At 53.9% G+C, this 18,285-nt stretch overlaps 8 protein-coding genes across 8 annotated transcripts; 5 read left to right on the top strand and 3 right to left on the bottom strand.

The window, feature by feature from the left end:
* Positions 1 to 636: 636 nt before the first annotated feature.
* On the bottom strand, positions 637 to 1,004 carry M409DRAFT_20636 (uncharacterized protein; the record flags this gene model as incomplete). Its single annotated transcript, XM_033805478.1, has 2 exons — positions 637 to 788; positions 845 to 1,004. 2 exons carry the CDS (start codon positions 1,002 to 1,004, stop codon positions 637 to 639), a joined length of 312 nt encoding a protein of 103 aa, XP_033670306.1.
* A 502-nt stretch (positions 1,005 to 1,506) lies between these two features.
* M409DRAFT_65089 (uncharacterized protein) lies at positions 1,507 to 2,862 on the top strand (the record flags this gene model as incomplete). The annotated part of the gene is made up of 1 exon (XM_033816366.1): positions 1,507 to 2,862. The coding sequence occupies one exon, from the start codon at positions 1,507 to 1,509 to the stop codon at positions 2,860 to 2,862; it is 1,356 nt and encodes a 451-aa protein (XP_033670305.1).
* Positions 2,863 to 5,625: 2,763 nt separating this feature from the next.
* Positions 5,626 to 6,705, top strand: M409DRAFT_65088 (uncharacterized protein; the record flags this gene model as incomplete). The annotated part of the gene is made up of 1 exon (XM_033816365.1): positions 5,626 to 6,705. One exon carries the CDS (start codon positions 5,626 to 5,628, stop codon positions 6,703 to 6,705), a length of 1,080 nt encoding a protein of 359 aa, XP_033670304.1.
* A 5-nt stretch (positions 6,706 to 6,710) lies between these two features.
* Positions 6,711 to 7,718, bottom strand: M409DRAFT_65087 (uncharacterized protein; the record flags this gene model as incomplete). Its single annotated transcript, XM_033816364.1, has 3 exons — positions 6,711 to 7,079; positions 7,128 to 7,402; positions 7,457 to 7,718. 3 exons carry the CDS (start codon positions 7,716 to 7,718, stop codon positions 6,711 to 6,713), a joined length of 906 nt encoding a protein of 301 aa, XP_033670303.1.
* Positions 7,719 to 8,296: 578 nt separating this feature from the next.
* M409DRAFT_65086 (uncharacterized protein) lies at positions 8,297 to 9,421 on the bottom strand (the record flags this gene model as incomplete). The annotated part of the gene is made up of 2 exons (XM_033816363.1): positions 8,297 to 8,896; positions 8,948 to 9,421. The coding sequence occupies 2 exons, from the start codon at positions 9,419 to 9,421 to the stop codon at positions 8,297 to 8,299; spliced, it is 1,074 nt and encodes a 357-aa protein (XP_033670302.1).
* Positions 9,422 to 10,360: 939 nt separating this feature from the next.
* Positions 10,361 to 13,399, top strand: M409DRAFT_65085 (uncharacterized protein; the record flags this gene model as incomplete). The annotated part of the gene is made up of 3 exons (XM_033816362.1): positions 10,361 to 10,450; positions 10,511 to 13,253; positions 13,320 to 13,399. 3 exons carry the CDS (start codon positions 10,361 to 10,363, stop codon positions 13,397 to 13,399), a joined length of 2,913 nt encoding a protein of 970 aa, XP_033670301.1.
* Positions 13,400 to 14,216: 817 nt separating this feature from the next.
* On the top strand, positions 14,217 to 15,755 carry M409DRAFT_65084 (uncharacterized protein; the record flags this gene model as incomplete). Its single annotated transcript, XM_033816361.1, has 1 exon — positions 14,217 to 15,755. One exon carries the CDS (start codon positions 14,217 to 14,219, stop codon positions 15,753 to 15,755), a length of 1,539 nt encoding a protein of 512 aa, XP_033670300.1.
* A 339-nt stretch (positions 15,756 to 16,094) lies between these two features.
* Positions 16,095 to 17,865, top strand: M409DRAFT_20629 (glycoside hydrolase family 43 protein; the record flags this gene model as incomplete). Its single annotated transcript, XM_033805477.1, has 3 exons — positions 16,095 to 16,496; positions 16,549 to 17,735; positions 17,835 to 17,865. 3 exons carry the CDS (start codon positions 16,095 to 16,097, stop codon positions 17,863 to 17,865), a joined length of 1,620 nt encoding a protein of 539 aa, XP_033670299.1.
* Positions 17,866 to 18,285: the final 420 nt, after the last annotated feature.

Genomic DNA, 18,285 nt, shown 5'->3' with positions numbered 1-18,285 from the left:
GAGGCTCGTGGCATCCAGCGTCTCTATCGCCCTTGGCTGCAGGACCAATGTGCCGGCAAAGACCAAATTCTTCCTTGAAGAGTCACCATCGGTAGTATCCACTACATGTATAATGCTACTCTTCTTCATCATGATTCCGACGCTCACTGGCACCTTCACTTGAACACCTAGTTCGACATTGAGCACACTTGCCTACACCACCGCATTGAGTCTTGCCGGCATGGTACTGTGAAGCCGCCGGGGTATACGCAGTATATTAATGCAAGCCATGGTAGCAACGACAAGGCACAGCCCGCACAACAGACAATCTAGCGAACTCCTCCATCCTGTCAACGTGTGAATAAAGACGTTTCTTGCTACGTGCATCTGCGTAGAGGGTGAGTTGTGTTGGACGAGAAACGCGTGCAACCCATGCAAGAAGAAATGTAAAGGCTGGACTCCCCCTCGAAGCTCTGCAGTATTGACGCACGAATAGTGATTTCCTGCCATGGATGCTATCAGCCCAGTAGGACATGTTCCACGCCTATCGCCGCGCATCGTATTTCGACATTTCCTCAAATATCCACTACCCTCATCGCCTTTCTCCTTCATGATTGTTCTTCTTGATCATTGTTGTACAACGTCTTGGCCTCCTTCTCAAGCAATAGGCTCGTATCCAGCGCCGCTGTTGTGCTTGGCTCGGTCGGCAAAGAGCCAGTAGATGATGACACCGACGACGGGCAGGATGAAGATCAAAACACACCACAGGATCTTGTGGAGCGGTGGGCGGTTCGACTTGAGGATTTCCACTGCACGAAATGGTCAGCCGCATGCCACTGAAGCAAGGCGTGTCTGTGTGACTTACTCCATGCCAAAACGTCAATCACGAGGACAATGAAGCCCAGGATGCCGCCTCCAGTGCCATATTGCCATGCATCGGCCTGGACGGTGAAGGTGGGGTCGCTGTCGATGGGAGCGGCCAAGGTGAGAGCCGCGAGGCAGAGCTGGAGGACGAGGCTGAACATGCCGGTGGTGGTGAAGCTGGTGGAGCTGGTGGTGGATATGGGTCCGTGGGATCAGTTTGGAGGGCTTGTTGTTGTTAATGGTAGTGGTAGAGGAGAAGGAGGATGTTTGCAGGCAGCGGCTTTCTGGTGGAGCAGCTGGCTCTGGGGTCACACGACAGCACGTCGTGGTGACGTAGCTGCTTTTTACGCGATGCGCACAATCTCGCCGCTCGCCTACGATAGTGCATTCACCTACCAAACTTCTGCATTGGGAAGATGATATGGGAAGGAAACATTAAGATAGGACAGAGAGGACAGGAAAAGATGAAGTGAGGTCGCCGCCGATCGTGCACGGTCCAGCGTGAAAGTCGATCCCTTGCTGTCCAATCTCCCGCCACATGCCCCTTTCCAATCCATTCACTCACCATCGACGTCGACACGAGCTATGGCGGGCGAGTTTCTTCGAAGCCATGGGATCGACATCGACGTCGAAATGGCACGCATACAAGCCTCGGGCCCCTCGATGTCGTCCACTTCTCGCATACAGAACGTGGCTTTGCCCGGAACGGCGCCAGACACCAAGTGGACAGTCGAACTCGAAGGCGGGACTGTCCGGCAGCTCAGTCCGTATGAAGATAATGCAGAATCATCACAACCCGCAATCGACGGCCAAGGCGGCCTTCTGGCTCCCTCACTATGTCATCCCCACATCCATCTTGACAAGGCATACCTGCTGTCACATCCCAGATACAGCCATCTCCAGATCGAAAGGGGGGACTTTCAGGAAGCCATGGACCTTACCGGCAAGGCCAAGTCCCAATTCGAGCGAGCCGATCTACTGGAACGAGGACAGCGTGTGATTGACGAGAGTGTCACCGCTGGCGTCACTCACATGCGGGCCTTCGTCGAGGTCGATGCTGGTGTCCATACGAAGTGTCTGGATGCCGGTATTGAGCTGAAACAGAATGCGTATAATGATAAAAACTGCTTGATCCAACTTTGTGCTTTTGCTCAGCTGCCACTATTCTCTCCGGCGAAAGACGACAGTAATGGCGATGTGATTCGGAGTCTCATACGCTCTGCCGCTCAGACTGGTCATATCGATGCAGTCGGCAGCACGCCCTATGTTGAAGCGGATGGGAAAAGAATGAAGCAGAATGTTGAATGGATGGTTGACTTGAGCATTGAGTTTGGCCTGCATATGGACTTCCATCTGGACTACAACCTCGACTCGAACACCGAGCCCATGGTCTGGCATGTCGTTCAAACCTTGAAAGATCGTAAATGGAGGCAACGAACCAGCCACAGGACTGTAGTCCTCGGTCATTGCACTCGCCTCACTTTGTGGGATGACGCCCAATGGCGAGAGCTTGCTAATGACATTGCCGAAGCTGATCTTCCAATCTCTTTCGTCGGCCTTCCTACCAGCGATCTTTTCATGATGCGGACCGGCCAGCAACCTGAAGTTCGTGGAACTCTCAACGTTCCAAAACTAATCGACGAGTATGGACTGAATGCCTGCATTGGCATCAACAACATCGGCAATGCATTCACTCCGCAGGGCTCTTGTGACCCATTGGCTTTGGCTTGTCAAGGCGTTGGAATCTACCAGACGGGCACTAAAAGAGACACTGAACTCCTCTACGAATGCATCAGCACCAGAGCGAAAGCTGCTATTGGGGTCCAGCAACAGCGGCGTGATATGGACGTGAACATTCAAGTCGGCGATAAAGCGGATCTTGTCCTACTCAGGGGCTGCGGCGCCGGACAAGCACAGTGGAGGACTAGGAAGTCGGTAAGTGAAGCAGTCTATCTCTATGACCATTGTCAAAGCAGGAGAACGTTTCTCGCCGGCGAGATATCAGCGGCGAAAGAGTAATTGTGATGCTGCTCCCCACAGGAGACTTGCGGGTTTGACCTCGCCAAGACCAGCGTTTGTGCAGAGCAGTATGCGCATGTACATGCAGGCCGCCGTGAACCTCGCCATACTTTGGAAAGCTCGCTTTCGACGTTTCCATTCTTAGCCGACAACTGTCAAGAGATTGGTGATGCGTGAAAATGCCGTTCGTGCTTGACTACGACAGGTGAGGTTGGAAGTCACAGCGAAGGTGAAACATTCACTGACTGCAGCGTTTGCTCGGTAGCCATGGCAACGTCACAGGCGGACATTTTGTCAAGCAGCTCCCCGACCGCCACCTTCAACTGGAACCAATCCATCCCTTCATGGCTCGAGACTCGATCCCGCAAGGACCCTCAGGCCCATGGCCTCCTGGCCACTTCCCGTACGCCCGGCGCAACCTCAGCGGCACACAACCCAATCCCCTGTTGTTCGGCGGCACACCTCAGCTGCGCAACGCACCTCCAACAGCTCCTGTGGCGCTGAGAAACAACTTCCAGGCGCAAGGTCAAGGCTACTACAACCGCCAATTCACTTCTTCACCATTCCGACACCACCCAGCTCGTCCTCGCCACCTTCACACTCCCGGCCGTCCCTATCCGCCAAATCAGCGACAATCGAGCTTTCAGCCAGCTCCTATCCCTCACTTTCAACAATCACAATCGCGTCCTCACCCACTGCCACCATCTGGACCGCGTCATATCCTCCCGAGACCACCGGTGCCGTCCCTCAACGAAGAAAACGACCACGCCGTGCCCCCTGAGGTCCCCCAGTTCGGCGACATCTCGACCAGCTTGGCGTCGTTCGATGTTGCAGTCACTGACGATCAGTCGATACCTTCGAAAGTACCTACGCCACCGGCAGACTTAGTCAACAAGCTTGCAATGGCAAAACAGTTTGTCACACGCTTCTCGACCCATTTTCAAGGCGATGAAGCCGCCGTCGCCTCATTCATGGCCTCGTGTAGCGCCTACAACACGAGAGACATCGACGAGACGGACTTATATACCGAAGTGTATCGCATACTCTACAAACGCAGTTCGCTGCATCTTCTGGACGGCCTTAGGGAGCTTCTGCCATCTCAATGGAGAAGTGCCGATCTCACCTGGCTGAACAAAGCGATTGAGTCTGATTGTCAAAAGAAGCTTGAAGATGATGACAAGGAAAACCAGCAAGGAACCCAGCCTCCCATGCCCAGGAAGAAGCGGCCAATCAATGGATTCAAGACCTCGTACAATCCTGCGACGGTGCCTCAGGGCCGTGCAATGGTGAAGCTGCCGATCAATTTTCAGGATCGAGCTACGCCAAAGTCATCAAAGGAAACGAGCAACACCTTGAGATCGAGTGCGGCGGCACTTCACAACGGGAAGCAGAAACGGGGCCGTGTTGTCAAGTTGCCTGTCCAGGTGCCAGCAGTCGTCGCATCACCGTCTACGAAGAAGGGCAAGATGGCCGAGAACAAGGAAAAGAAGGACAAGAAAGCCACGAAGAAGGTTACCGCAGCCAATCGCACAGCTGTACCATCGCCGGATGATTCAACTGAAGCAATAACCCTCAACATCAAGGGTAAGAACCGGTATACCTTGATGAATGGGGCAGATGTCGTCCACATTGGCCCCGTCTACCCCAACCGTCGGGCTGTCCTTTCTCGCAGCACCAAGCCGTACATCCATGCCGCCTGCGGCCAAGGCTATGCCCACCCACAAGATGTTAAGACGCATGAGCGCAAGGGTCGCGGCGGAGCGGGCTGTCATGCCATGGGAAAGGCCTGGAATCATCACCCGAGCTGCAAAGTGGACTACCCGCAGCTGAATTACGTCCAAGTTAAGGATGGCTACGTGATTCTGGACCAAGAGAGTTTCGACAAGCTCGAGCAGGCAATTGCAGCAGGCCTCGCGCACCATGAGCAGGCTGAAAAGAATGATGGTAGAATCGATGACAAGGCAATGACTAATATGTCGGGAGGCCAACGTGAGGCTAGCGAGGTTGTCGAAGATAACGCGGGCGAAGCTGAGGAAGACATGAACGGCATCGAGTACACCAATATCCACGACGAGGGTGACCTGCGAGCCGCTGCTCTCGGATTGCGGAAGAGAAGCAGACTCTAATGGGGAGAGCAGGAGAGATGTGGAGCTGAATGCATGCAATGAGAGCGGATTGCAGTCGAAGACGGATTCCAGTAGAAGGTAGAAGATAGCAGACGAACTAGGCTTCGGCTCTCAAGGAGATGTTCAACTTACGTCCTATACCTCAGCAGCTCTTGTTCCAGCACAAGTTTTTCCCTTCGTACCTAGGTACCCTCCTTGGTCCGCTCAAAGTGGAACGTATTGAACTGCCGTTTCTCTGTCTTTTCGTAATAGACAGCGCTGCCAATTGCACTCTAAGCTGCTTAGGGGGTTCAGGAGTAATAGGGATAGATCTTCCACATTGAGCAGAACACCGAGGGTACCCTCCTCGATCCGGTCAAAGTGGAACGCGTGGAGATGTTACGTCTCCGAATGACAAGAGGCGACTACGCTGCCGTTCAGCTTTAAGGCACATTAGATGGCCTCCGAGAGATGCGGATGAATCTTCCACTTTGAGCGGAATGCCGATGGTACAATCGATGGAGGGTCTGGTGCTTTTAGGCTTTTAGAGTTTCTTAGCGCGTTCGCTTATCTCTGCCGCTGTCTGAAGCCAAAATTTCCGTCTTGACTTCCAGGTTCGATGAAAGCCTGCAAACCCACAACCTCCATCTTCTCCACCATGGCTGCGACAGCCTCTCTCGTCGAGCTCCTCGCCGACTTCAACACTGCGACCGACTCCGCCAGCCAAGGCCTACCGTCTTCCGAATCCCTGCACGTCCCCGAGAATGGCATCACGCTGTTCGACGCCAGGAACGAAATCTTCCTGGCTTACCTCCAGGCCCTCGCCTTGAGGAACCTGAACGTCATCCGGAGCATCAGAGAAGGAGGCGACGTGGAGGTTGCTCAAGCGCTGAGCAATGACATCACAAAGAAGTTGGTAGAGCATCGTGTGTATCTGGAACGCGGCGTGAGGCCGTTGGAGCAAAAGATCAAATATCAGGTGGACAGAGTCGTCAAAGCGGCTGACGATGAGGGCCGGCTTGCTACTCAAAAAGCTAAGCAGAACTCAGTTGCGAATGGTCATGCCAGCAAGGATGGCAGGGAAGAGTCGGGCGAAGAAGATTCATCCGACGACAGCGATAGCGATTCTGTTGCAGATCTGAACGCATACCAACCGCGCGCTGCAGGCATGCAGTCGACTTTCAATACTGCCGATAAGGATACCGACCGCCGGGGTAAGAGCAGTGAAGACGGCATCTACAGACCACCTCGTATCTCCGCCACCGCCATGCCCACAACCGAAAGCCGCCAGAAGTCAGAGCGCAAGCCCGGCCGCTCAAAGACTCTGGATGAATATGTCTCCACCGAGTTGTCCGCTGCTCCTCTTGCTGAGCCCAGCATTGGCAGCAACCTAGCGGCAGGAGGAAGACAGAGCAAAGACACCCGCCAGTTGCGGGAGGAGGCAGAGAGGAGAAACTACGAAGAGACGAACCTGGTTCGTCTACCTGCCATGTCCAAGAAAGAGCTTGCAAAGAAGGGATTGGGGAAGGCACGGGACGGCGGGTTTGGCGGCGAAGAATGGCGAGGACTGAGTGAGAGCATTGATCGAATTGGAGATCTGACGAGAAGGAAAGGGAAAGACAGTGCATTGGACAAGAGTCGCAAGCGGCGGGCGGTGGAAGATGGACCTCGAGGCGACGGGATTGGGAATACATTCGACATCAAGAGGAGGCGCATGCAGAAGAAGGGACAAATATAGCATACTCAACGCTCTTTCTTGGAGTCGTCACCTTGCAGTCTTGTCCTGAAAGCCGAAAACTTGCACGTCTGCCAGAACATGAGATCAAGCAGCCAAACGGGAGAAAGCGCGCTCAACCACCACATCGACTCGGCCAGATAGCCTCGCCGTACAGCTGCGGGTGGGTTCGTCTTGAGAAGATCTCCAACCACCTCTCTCGCCCATCGCTCGCGTGAGTGTTGACCCGCGGGATTTGTCTCCCCACGCATCATCGCCTCGGCATGATCCTTCATCAAGTTGTACGGAGAAGACGGCGGCAGACCCTTGTCACTGCCTTGCGCATGTCCCTGCTGCCAGAAGCTCGTCCTAACGTCTCCCGTGAAGAGCGTCACAACCTTTCGAATCAGTCTGGTCCAAACTTCACGGATTCAACAATTTCTCACCTTGACACCGAACGGCTCCAGCTCTACCCTCATGGTGTTGCTAAAATCCGTCACCGCCATCTTCGACGCACTGTACGTTCCTATGAAAGGCTGGCATATGCCCGTCATGCCTGCGATAGAGCTCTGGTTGATGACCATCCCCCGGGCGGTGCGAAGGAGGGGAAAGAATGCTTGCGTTACTTCGATCAGACCGAAGACGTTGACGTCAAAGTTCTGCTTGATCTTGGCAATGGATGCGTCGAGTAGAGGCATCATGTAGCCGTAGCCGGCGTTATCTGACACATGTCAGTCGGGAATGTGGACGGGCAAAGGAGGGCTGGGCGGCGAACTGATGAGGAAGTCCAATCCACCACCTGTGATGCGCTGTGTCTCAGCCACGGCGGATGATATGGAAGTCGAGGATGTCACATCGAGCTGCAACCTCTCGAGCCGTCCTTGGCCAGGAGGCTTCAGGTAGTCGAGCGAACCAAGATCTAGTGCCGTCGCGATCACATTAATTCCATGCCCTAGCAGCTCTGTCGCCAATGCATCGCCGAGTCCACCTTCTGATACGCCTGTGATCAGTGCCCACTTGTCACGAGATGAAGCCATAGCGACGAGCACATGCGCAAGTCAGCGAGAGGGAGTGACTCGAGTTTCAGCTACATGGACGTCTTCAATCGCAGCTTTGCCCTCATTCAGCTCTTTGAACGCGAGATGTCTCGCTTCTGCTGCTTGCGTTCAGCTGGGCGCCAAGCTGAATGCTTGCACGTGCTTGATCTTGAGCTGACACGCTGCAAGCCGGTCGGCCACATGCAACGATGTCATCGTCGTCTGAGTGAAGTAGGTCCGTGCATGTGCGCGCCACACCGTGTGGCGGTGCGGGGCTTCCGCCGGTTTCAACTTCTCGAAACCGGCTTCACGACTTGACCTTTCCCTCTCCAGCGTTGTTTAGTACAGCCTCGGTTTTTTCAAACTTTTCCCCTTCCTCCCTGTCAATCTACACAGTCAGAGCACGAGAACTCGAAGCACTTTCCTGTGGGGTGATGTCCGCAGAAAGGTGCTCTTCGAGGGCCGCTGCTTCCCAACAGACTGCGACGATGCGACGAGCACAGCAAATGCAGAGATGGCCGTCCTTTTATTGCATGAAATGTCCAATCGTCTTTTCGTCGTCAACGGCGCAGCAAGTCTCAGCTACCTTTCGACTTCTGGCGAACGCTTTCCATGGCTCGGTCCACACCGCTAATTCGCCGCGCGAGCCTCTCCAAGCCGGCAGGAAGAACATGCATCCACTCAATCAGTTTTGCATAGAGCGGCAAGCTGATCTGGCCACTCTCACCGGCGTCAATCATCTTCGCAATCTCTCTTGCAAGCTCGACCGGCTCGACAACAGGACCAAAAAAGTCAGAGGGTGTTTCGAGGCCTTTGAAAAGCGGTGTAGCAAGCTGGCCAGGCGTCACGAGCAGCATGCGAATGTTGTCAGCTCCTTCTGTGGCAGATGAAGATGCTAGCTCTGATCGCAGTGCGGTATGCATGGCAATAAGCCCAGCCTTTGCAGCGCAGTAATCGGAAAGATGGCTTGCAGCGACCTTCCCAAGCACCGATGCGACCGTGACAATTGTACCACCTGTCTCTGACGCCAGCATCCCGGGAAGGAAGGAGCGAATGGTGTGGAAGTGGGAGAGGAGGTTCACATTGAAGTTTCGCTGGACGTCTGTAGCGGATAGGTCCCAAAGCGGCTTGCCATTGACGACGCCGGCATTGTTGATCAAGATGGTGGGTGTTCCAAGCTATTCAGAGGGTCAACATAGAAGTTCTGTATTCAAGGGTGTGCAACGCACGTCTTTCTCAATTTGAGCCTTTGCCTTCTCTACCGCCGCGGCATCTCCAACATCACATCGATAACTCTGAACCCCAGCAAGCCCTTCACTCCCTTGTTCAGGCTCCACGACGTCCAGGATTGCGACGCTGGCTCCTCTCATGCCATAGATCTCCGCGAGGATCTTGCCAAGCCCACCAGCTCCTCCCGTAATCACGACAACTTCATCATCCCAGTTCACCTCTCGTGGAAGTCCATACGCTAGGCGGTTGTTTATGACACTCAACATCCATAAAAGTGTAATCGCTGAAGCGTACACACACGATGCGATGAACTGTGTGCTTTCGTACGGCGCTTGGACCGAACGCAAGCAGAGCGGGACCATCCAGGCCACGAACGGATGGAAGATGCTGTTCGACAAAACATGCGCAAAGAGATCGATCGTGAGGTGCTGATGCCAGCGCTTGCCGCGTCCGCTTGTGATGTGTGAAGCCATGAAATTTGATTTGAAATTGAGTAAATGTTGGTGTTGATGGAGATGGATATGGGTGTAGACGCGAAGTCGGCGCTTAAATAGAGTTCGGCTAGCGTGTTTGAGTTTGCAGGGGTTGTGGACTGCATCCCGTCTGCTTGTCGACAACATTGCTAGTTCAAATTGATCTGCCATCCAATGCTTGTGAACATGATTGAGCTGTGTACGGTCACGCTACTATGAGGATCGAAATGGCTGGTTAAATGAAGTGAAGCTCCCTCGCCAGCATCAAACATTCACCATACGTCAAACGTCCGCATTCAGTACTGACGCTCCTGTTCAACATGATATGCCTCCAACGAAGCGATGGAATCAAATGGAAATTATCAGCAAGAGACACGTGGCCATAGTCAGTCGCCTTTCTGCGAAGCAACAGTCTCGATCGAGGCACGAGCTAGAAGGCCAAGCGCTGGCAACTTCCTCGCTGTCTGTAACCCTGATTCGGTACCGTTGGAATTTGTATCTTACGAGGGTAGAATGCACAATGTTGCAACATCGCAATTCATGATCGCCCGTGAGAAAGGCTTCAAGTCCACGAAGCTTTGTCGTTTAGCAAGGGTCTGAGCTCCACCGGCGGGCCGTCCAGGAACAGAACCTTGAAGGCGAGTCGGCGATATGCCGATGGACCTTGATGGCACATGTCACAGCCTGATCTATCTGTAATGAGAGAGTCTTCACTTCCACGACTTCACCACGATTTTGCTTAATTTCACATCTGACCAACGAGATGCAGTCGTCCGAAGGTCTTGGCGTGACGTCGCCGCTGCTTGGCAGGGTCCGCGCCACGTTTCGGTCAAGGGTGCGCGTTGGTGGGGTGAAGACAACAAGCAGCAGCTGATGACTTTTCAAACACCACAAACAACACCTTCATTCACTTGACTTCCGACCAGCGAACCACCCAACATGGCAGTCAAATATACCACCTGGCTGCCCGTGCTCGCTCTCCTCCTCGTGCTGTACGCACGCCCGACTCACGCCTTTGGCGCCGGTAATGTAAGTTGGAAGACAGGAGTCATATGAAGAATCACTGCCAGCATGCTGACTGCCGCATAGATCGGCTCAACATCCAAGATCGAAGGCAGCAACTGGCGCCATGGCGATATTGAAGACACCCTCCTCACTCTGCTCACCGCACGTGCCATGGGCGGCAAGAAGTTCAGCAAGCTCGATGTCAAGAGGACTTACTTCGGCAACTGGCTGCGTGACTACTCTCAAGCTATCGACGTGGGCACTGTCAAATATGTCAGCGCTGAAGTAATTCGACTCCTCCTTTGGATCTTGGGCTTCATGAGTTTCGGCTACGGAACAGGCGAGTTTGAAGTTACGGCGCAACGGCTGGGATGTTATCGCCCCGAAGAGCACATTGACAACCCCAAGGACTACGCAGACAATCTCGACGCTCGCCAGTACGATCGTCGTCTTCGTGGCCCAGTTGATGAACGCCGCGAGTTGAGCATTGACGAGCGCAACGGCATGAAAGCGTACATTGCTACTGAGGATCGTGACATCACGACATCTGCTGGCATGATTCGCAACCTGTTCCGCAAGTCCATCGAGCTTGGTCGCCGATACAAGCAGACCCGGGACGAGCGTGACTTTTACGAGGCTCTTCGCTTGCTGGGCACTGGCTGCCACTGCTTGGAGGACTTCTCTGCTCATAGCAACTATACCGAGCTAGCTCTGATTGAGCTTGGCGAGCGCGACATCTTTCCCCATGTTGGCCAGAATACCCAAATGCGTCTCCAAGGCGCTCGTAGTTCCGTCTATCCCCTTGTCACGGGCACTTTCGGTGGCGTTGACTTCTTGCACTCGGTCATGGGCGAGTTCACCGACAAAGCTGCTCAGTCTGAGCTCCAAGAGCTAGAAGGTACAATCCAACAGTCACAAAACGCAGACACGAGTCTGCTGAAGGACCTTCTTGACAAACTCCCTCCTGGCATATTGGGCGACTCTGATCACAAGGGCAAAGCCGACCAGCTCCAGGCCAACGCTCAAGCTGCCCAGATGCAAAACATGCACATTTCTCCCAAGGAACCGGAAGAGTTCACTGCCCAGATTGGTGAGATCTCCAAGCAGATCTATCCCATTCTCGAGTTTCACGACAACATCATGAAGAGCATTTCCGAGGCCATCGACAAGATTCCTGTGCTACCAGATCTCATCGAAGAGTTGCAGAACCAGGTCAGCTTGTTCGTCTTCTCTCTGCTGGCACCATTCATTGTGCCCGTAATTTCGCAAGTCAAGAACGAGCTTCGCACCGGTTCTTCCGAAATCATCCAGTCCAGCCGCGATAAGCAGATGGTTGTCTTCAACGATGATCGATCCACCGACCCGACGCACAGCATGCTTTCCAAGGATCACTTCACCAACGTCCTCAACGAGCCGGCTGGTAAGGTTGGATGTGCGGTCCTGAGGTGGGTCGTCCCACAGATCGTCGCTGCTTGGGACGATGAACGCATTGACATCCGCCGCACCAACGATCGTATCATCCACGGTGTGATGCACCACCCAGCTCAGCGTGAGTACGGCGATGATGGTGCTCGCGACGGCAGGATGGCCATGTTCAGGGTAGTTGAGCAGTGGTGGGGTGAGATGGATGACCGTGTGAGAGACGTTCTCCGTGACAAGCTCAGCCGCGATGGCATTGAGAACTTCCGCAACCACAAAGAAGGCGTCGAAGATTCTGGACATGGATGCTGTAAGCCGCTGGGCATGCCAACTGTCAAGACCAGTCAGAGCTCGGGTGCCATTGGCGGCGTCATGGTTGGTCTGAGTCAGGCACTTGGTGGTGGCTCTGGTGGAGGGCAGGGTAGCCATGTCAGCAACCAGATCAGCGGCACTGTGGGTGATGCTGTTGGCGGTGGAGCGCTCGGTTCCATCGTTGGTGGCCTCGCAGGTGCCGTCGGAGGTGGTCTGCTTGGCGGCGCGTTCGGTGGCGACAAGACCGAGAAGAAGACGTACGAGAGCAGCGAGTATCGCCAAGATGGATCGTACAATACTCGCCTCACCGAGACAGGTCATCGCCCTGGTGGCTATGAACAAGAAGAGCGGTACGGCCAAGCGCAAATGTCGCAGACGCAGTATTCCTCTGGTGGACATCGAGAGGACTACCAACGCTACGAACAGGATGGACAACAAGGGCGCACCGGCTACGGGTTTGAGCAGTCCCACGAAGTTCGGACATCCCACGGCGGTGGCTACGAGCAGCGTACAGAGCAGCGATACGAGCATCCAGGCGGACGTTACGAGGGAGAGTACCAGGAGCAGGGCGTCACGAGCTCTGGCCGGCAGTACGGCCACCAAGAGAGCTACTCAGGCCACCATGGCAAGAAGGATGACAGCGATGACGACGATGATAGCGGCGACGATGATGACTGGGAGAAGAAAGAGAAGAAGCGCCGCAAGAAGGAAGAGAAGCGCTTGAAGAAGCTGCGCGAGGAGGAAGAGGAGCGTCACGGTCGTCGCAGTGGCAGCCATGGGCGCAAGAAGAGCAAGTCTCGCAGCCGAGAGCGGAGACACGATGAAGACTATGGTCGTTCGAGCGGCGGATACGGCGGCGGATACCAGTCTTCTCAGCGCCGTGACGAAAACGAGTCCCGCGGATCATACGGCCAGCAGGAGTACGGTCGATCTGAGAGCCGTTACGAGCAGAGCAGCCACAGCGAGAGCAGATATGAGCGGTCATCTGGCTATGGTGGTGGTCGAGACGAGTATCAGCAGCAGCAAAGCTACAGCGGAGATTCGTATGGCGGAGGAGGCTACAATCAGCGCTCGGAGTATGGCTCGAGTGGGTACGGTGAGCGCCAGGGAGGCCGCGATGAGTACGACAGTGGACTACGCGATGATAACGAGTATGGCTCAGGAGGCTATGGAGGTGGCTCTGGCTATGGCAGTTCTGGCTACGGCGAGCAGCAGGGAGGCTACGAACAGCGCCGATGGTGAGGTTCGAGCTTCTGCCACTTTTGACCAGGACCATGTCGGTTTAGGGTTTCGAGCAGGAACGTAGTGGTCCAGTGGCTCGTAAGTAGTCCGTCGAACAGCTGTCCAGAAAAAGTCGTGTCTTTTGATCTCCACTCGCACATGCATGAATTGTCAAGGAGGTGAAGTCCAGACAGAGCTCCATGTTCCGGAGAATTCCTTGCCCGGCCCAACTCAATCCATCCCCCGTCCTCCTCCTTCTTGGCCACCATCATCATCAACCTTATCGGCATTGTACTGCAGCTTGCCTTGGAGAGCCTCGCCAACTGAGAATTATACCGGAAGTCGACTATCCTGACGGCCAGCACCCCACAGGACGACCATTGATCAGCCGCTGCAGTGGGACGTCGTCGGCGGCGGGATCTACAACACAAGCCCAGGAGATGAACGGGACGACGATGAGACGCGCCGCTTCTGCACACATCACATTATCTATGTTGAATCGGATCTGCGTCTATCGGACCGGCACAACCAGGTGCTTGGAACAGAAGACGGCGAGCAGATTGGTTGTCCGTGACCTCATCGGCCTTCCATGACGATTTGGGTGGGTCGCACTGCGGCTGCGCCGTTTCTGGCTGATGTGCCGCTATATCTCTTTTGGATACTGCACTCTCCAATATGTTTTCCCTCGTTGGCTCACCATCTCTGCGCTGCAGAACTGTAGTGGACCGGACGAGGTGGTCGTTGGGGAAAAGAAGGAGAAGGTAGGCGAAATCTTCCAACATCTCTTCCGTTTCTCCTTCTTTCTGTATCATTTCTGGTCACGAAGTTTTTGAGCACCATGAAAACACACGAATCCCGCGATCACAGCCGCAAGTCCTCGAACGCGAGCGTGGAAGACGAGGAGAAGGCAGGGGAGCAGTCTGGGAGGACAAGCATCGCCGAGTCACCTTCCAGGAGTGCCCCCAAGCCAGAGCAGAAGGTCGATGATTGGGATGGCCCAGATGACCCTGACAACGCTCAAAACTGGCCCAAATCGAAGAAGGTATACCATACTTTGGTACCAGCCAGCATCGCGTTCGTCTGCACCGTGGCTTCTTCGATATACACACCTGGGCGAGGGGACTTGATGCGAGATTTCGGTGTGTCTGCAGAAGTATCGCTCTTGCCGTATGTGCTGTATGTTCTTGGTTTGGCGTTCGGACCTATGCTATCAGCGCCATGCAGCGAAACGTTCGGACGAAGGGCGGTCTATCTGACAGGAATGCCGCTCTTTGCCCTCTTCACTCTGGGATCTGGATTTGCGAACAGTATCACTGCACTCTGTATCCTGCGCTTCCTATCCGGTGTCGCGGGAAGTCCAGGTCTCGCTATCGGCAGTGCGACCCTGTCAGACATGTGGAAACCAGCTGAAAGAGCAACGCCAATGTCCATATACGTTACCACGCCGTTTCTCGGCCCTGCTATCGGCCCTCTAGTCGGTGGATTCACAGCACAAGCCAAAGGATGGCGTTGGACGATGTGGGTGCTCCTCTTCTTCGCCGTCGCCTGCCTGACGCCAGCACTGTTCATGAAAGAGACATACAAATCTGCAATCCTCCGCAAGCGAGCGAAGAAGCGAGGGCTCAAATATCCGACGCTAAATAGGACACCACTGCAGTCTGCCAAGTTCTTTCTCAAGTCTACTTTGACCCGACCGGTGCATATGTGTGCCATGGAACCTGTGGTCCTCCTCTTTACGTTGTACATCGCCATCAATTTCGGAATGCTCTACGGCTTCTTCGCTGCTTTCCCATATGTCTTTGAAACAGTGTACGGCTTCGACGTTGGACAGATTGGCCTCACATTCCTCGGTATCGGCGTTGGTTGCATCGTTGGATGCCTCTTCATCATCCTCTTCTTCCGGCTGTTCTATATACCCAAAGTTGTGCAAGGCGGCAAAGCTGGCAAGGGAGAAACAGTTTCCCCAGAGACTCGACTCTGGATCGCCATGATTGGATCCATCATGCTCCCGGTATCACTCTTCTGGTTCGCATGGACCGCCGAAAATGATGTTCATTGGATGGCTCCCGTCGCCGCTGAAGGTGTCTTCGCCTGCGGGAACTTGATGATCTTCATGGCCGCAGTGCTATATCTCATGGATTTCTACGGACCATTATATGGGGCTTCGGCGATGGGGGCGAACAATCTGGCGAGGTACACACTGGGAGCTGTGCTCCCTCTGTTCATTGTGCAGATGTATGAGGGGCTTGGAATCGGGTGGGCGACGACTCTGCTGGGCTTTGTGAGCTTGGCTTGTACTCCCATCCCTTGGGCTTTCTACTGGTTTGGACCACGGCTGAGGAGTTGCAGTAAATACGCCAAACCTGATGGAAACTGATCTGCAAGCAGACGTACTGTACTTGAAGTATTGATGTCACTGTGCACTGTTTACTCATCGACGAGTGAATGTTCGGCCAGGATGCTGACCAAGCTGCCGTCCATGGCTCACCGTTTTGGAGATGCTCCTTGTTCAATCATGCTTAAGAGGCAATGCAAGTGAGTATTCTCTAGGCTAAGTTTGAAATTTAGGCTGAAAGACATCGTAGGAATATCATTAGGCGGAATCTCCTACCACATTTGGATTCCACGTGAACTGAGGTGGGGATCTTGCATAGGTGATCGCTTTTCATGCATTCAAATAATAAGCCAACAGTGCTTGAACTTCGAAATAGCTATCATGCTACCGACATACAGTATGCGAGCTATAGTCGTGGCGTTGCTGCTCTGTGCATCTACAGCCTTGTCTAACAGCAACTCAACCTACCTCAACCCTATCCTGCCGGGCTTTCACCCGGACCCAAGCTGCATATTCGTTCCCGAGGTCAATCATACATTCTTCTGTGCGACCTCTTCATTCTCGCTGTTCCCTGGCATCCCAATATATGCGTCCAAGGATCTGGCTCACTGGAGACTAGCGTCCCATGCGATATCCCGACCTGAGCAGCTGCCTGACTTGGCCCTGACCAATGGCTCAACATCAGGAGTCTGGGCACCTACGATAAGGTATCGAGATGGCACTTTCTACATCACTTCGACGCTGGTATTTGACGACTTCCGCGACAACAATGCTTCTCGCTTCGTACGTGCTTGCCAGCATAAGCCACTTTTCGATATGCTGACAACTGTACAAGGACAATTTCATCGTGCACTCAAAAGATCCTTTCAGCTCCTCCTCTTGGAGTGACCCAGTACACTTTCCTTTCGTGGGCATCGACACCAGCCTCTTCTGGGACGAAGACGGGGCCACATACTTCCAAGGTGCAAGCCCTACATGGATCAAGAAAGGAATCTATCACTCCAAGATCGACATTCATACTGGTGCTCTGAGTGGTCCTTTGGTAAATCTCTGGAACGGTACTGGAGGCAACTCCCCTGAAGGGCCTCACATCTACCGCAAAGACGGATGGTACTACCTATCCATTGCTGAAGGAGGAACTGGATTACCGCACGAAGAGAACGTTGCTAGATCAAGATCACTCGACGGACCTTACGGGTCATATGTCGGCAATCCCATCTTGACGAACGCCAATACATCGGCGTACTTCCAGACCGTTGGCCACGCCGATATTTTCCAAGACGCCAAGGGCCAGTGGTGGGCAGTGGCTCTTGCAACTCGAAGTGGACCTGAGTATACTGTCTATCCTATGGGCCGTGAGACGATCTTAACACCCGCCGTTTGGCCTGAAGGTGGCTGGCCTCGGTTGAGTAGGGTGAAGGGTGAGATGACTGCCCATCAACTGCCTCCAACAGAGATCATTGAGCGAGGTGAAGGCCAGCTGATTGGAGAGCGGGACATTGTGGACTTTACCCCTGGGACCAGCCTCCCAACTCATTTTCTCCACTGGCGAGCTCCTGTGCCAGAGAACTATGAAGTGTCACCACCTGGACATGATCATCAGCTCGAGCTTAGGAGTTCAATGCTCAACCTCACAGGCTACGATGGCAATACAACCAACCACCACGGAGGCTTGACTTTCGTCGCTCGCCGTCAGGAGGACACGCTCTTCACGTACTCGGTGGACCTAGAGTTCAGTCCTGATGCCGAAGAGCAAGAAGCCGGAGTCTCTATCTTTTTGACGCAGGATCATCACTATGATCTTGGACTGGTTCTACTTCCATCCGCCAATGACAGTGAAGCGTTGACAATGCATCTTCGAGCCGGGGGCATGTCGTTGAGATCGACCCCAGAAACGCTGATCGCGATGAACAGCACATGGCTTGGCCAGGCCATCACCCTCGAGATCAAAGCATTCAACTTCACGCATTATAGTCTCTCAGCCGGACCAACCCAACATGCTCATCTGATGCAGACAATTGCGTATGTCCCGGCCAGTGGAGTTAGCTATCGCTATACAGGTAAGCTTGATCAAATGTCCATGTGGAGCTTCAAAGCAGGCACTAACTCCTTGTGCTATAGGAACATTGGTAGGAGCTTATTGTACCACTAATGGCAGAAATGGTTCCGTTAGTGCCTACTTCAGCAGATGGAGATATTCTAGCAACGGCCAGATACGGAGCTAGTTGGCGGGTGGCTCAGCTGGACTGTGGCATGTTTGCTCTGGACAAAAGCTTCGGCGTTCTCCAGATTGTTGTGTTCTTCCAGGCTAACGATGGTGGTAATGATGGGCTTGCACAGTACTGAGAATATGGAGATCTCGATATCGGGAGTAGATTCTACAGCATCGCTGGCAGCTTCCAGCGCGACCAATTCCCTCAATATCACCCTATCTTACTGCACGAAAGACCATCCCGAATGATAAGTTGCAACGTCAAGTCCCCGGAAATTTTTCCTCCTTCCTAATTGGGAATCTCGCATGTGAAAGGAGGCTCCAAAGGCATATAAGCAAATTGAACTTCTCGTCTTCCAG

This window comes from Zasmidium cellare (genome assembly GCF_010093935.1).
Source record: "Zasmidium cellare ATCC 36951 unplaced genomic scaffold M409scaffold_10, whole genome shotgun sequence".
NCBI lineage: Eukaryota > Fungi > Ascomycota > Dothideomycetes > Mycosphaerellales > Mycosphaerellaceae > Zasmidium > Zasmidium cellare.
The sequence above is the reverse complement of the archived record's forward strand: the minus strand, read 5'-3'. Positions and strand labels throughout refer to the sequence as shown.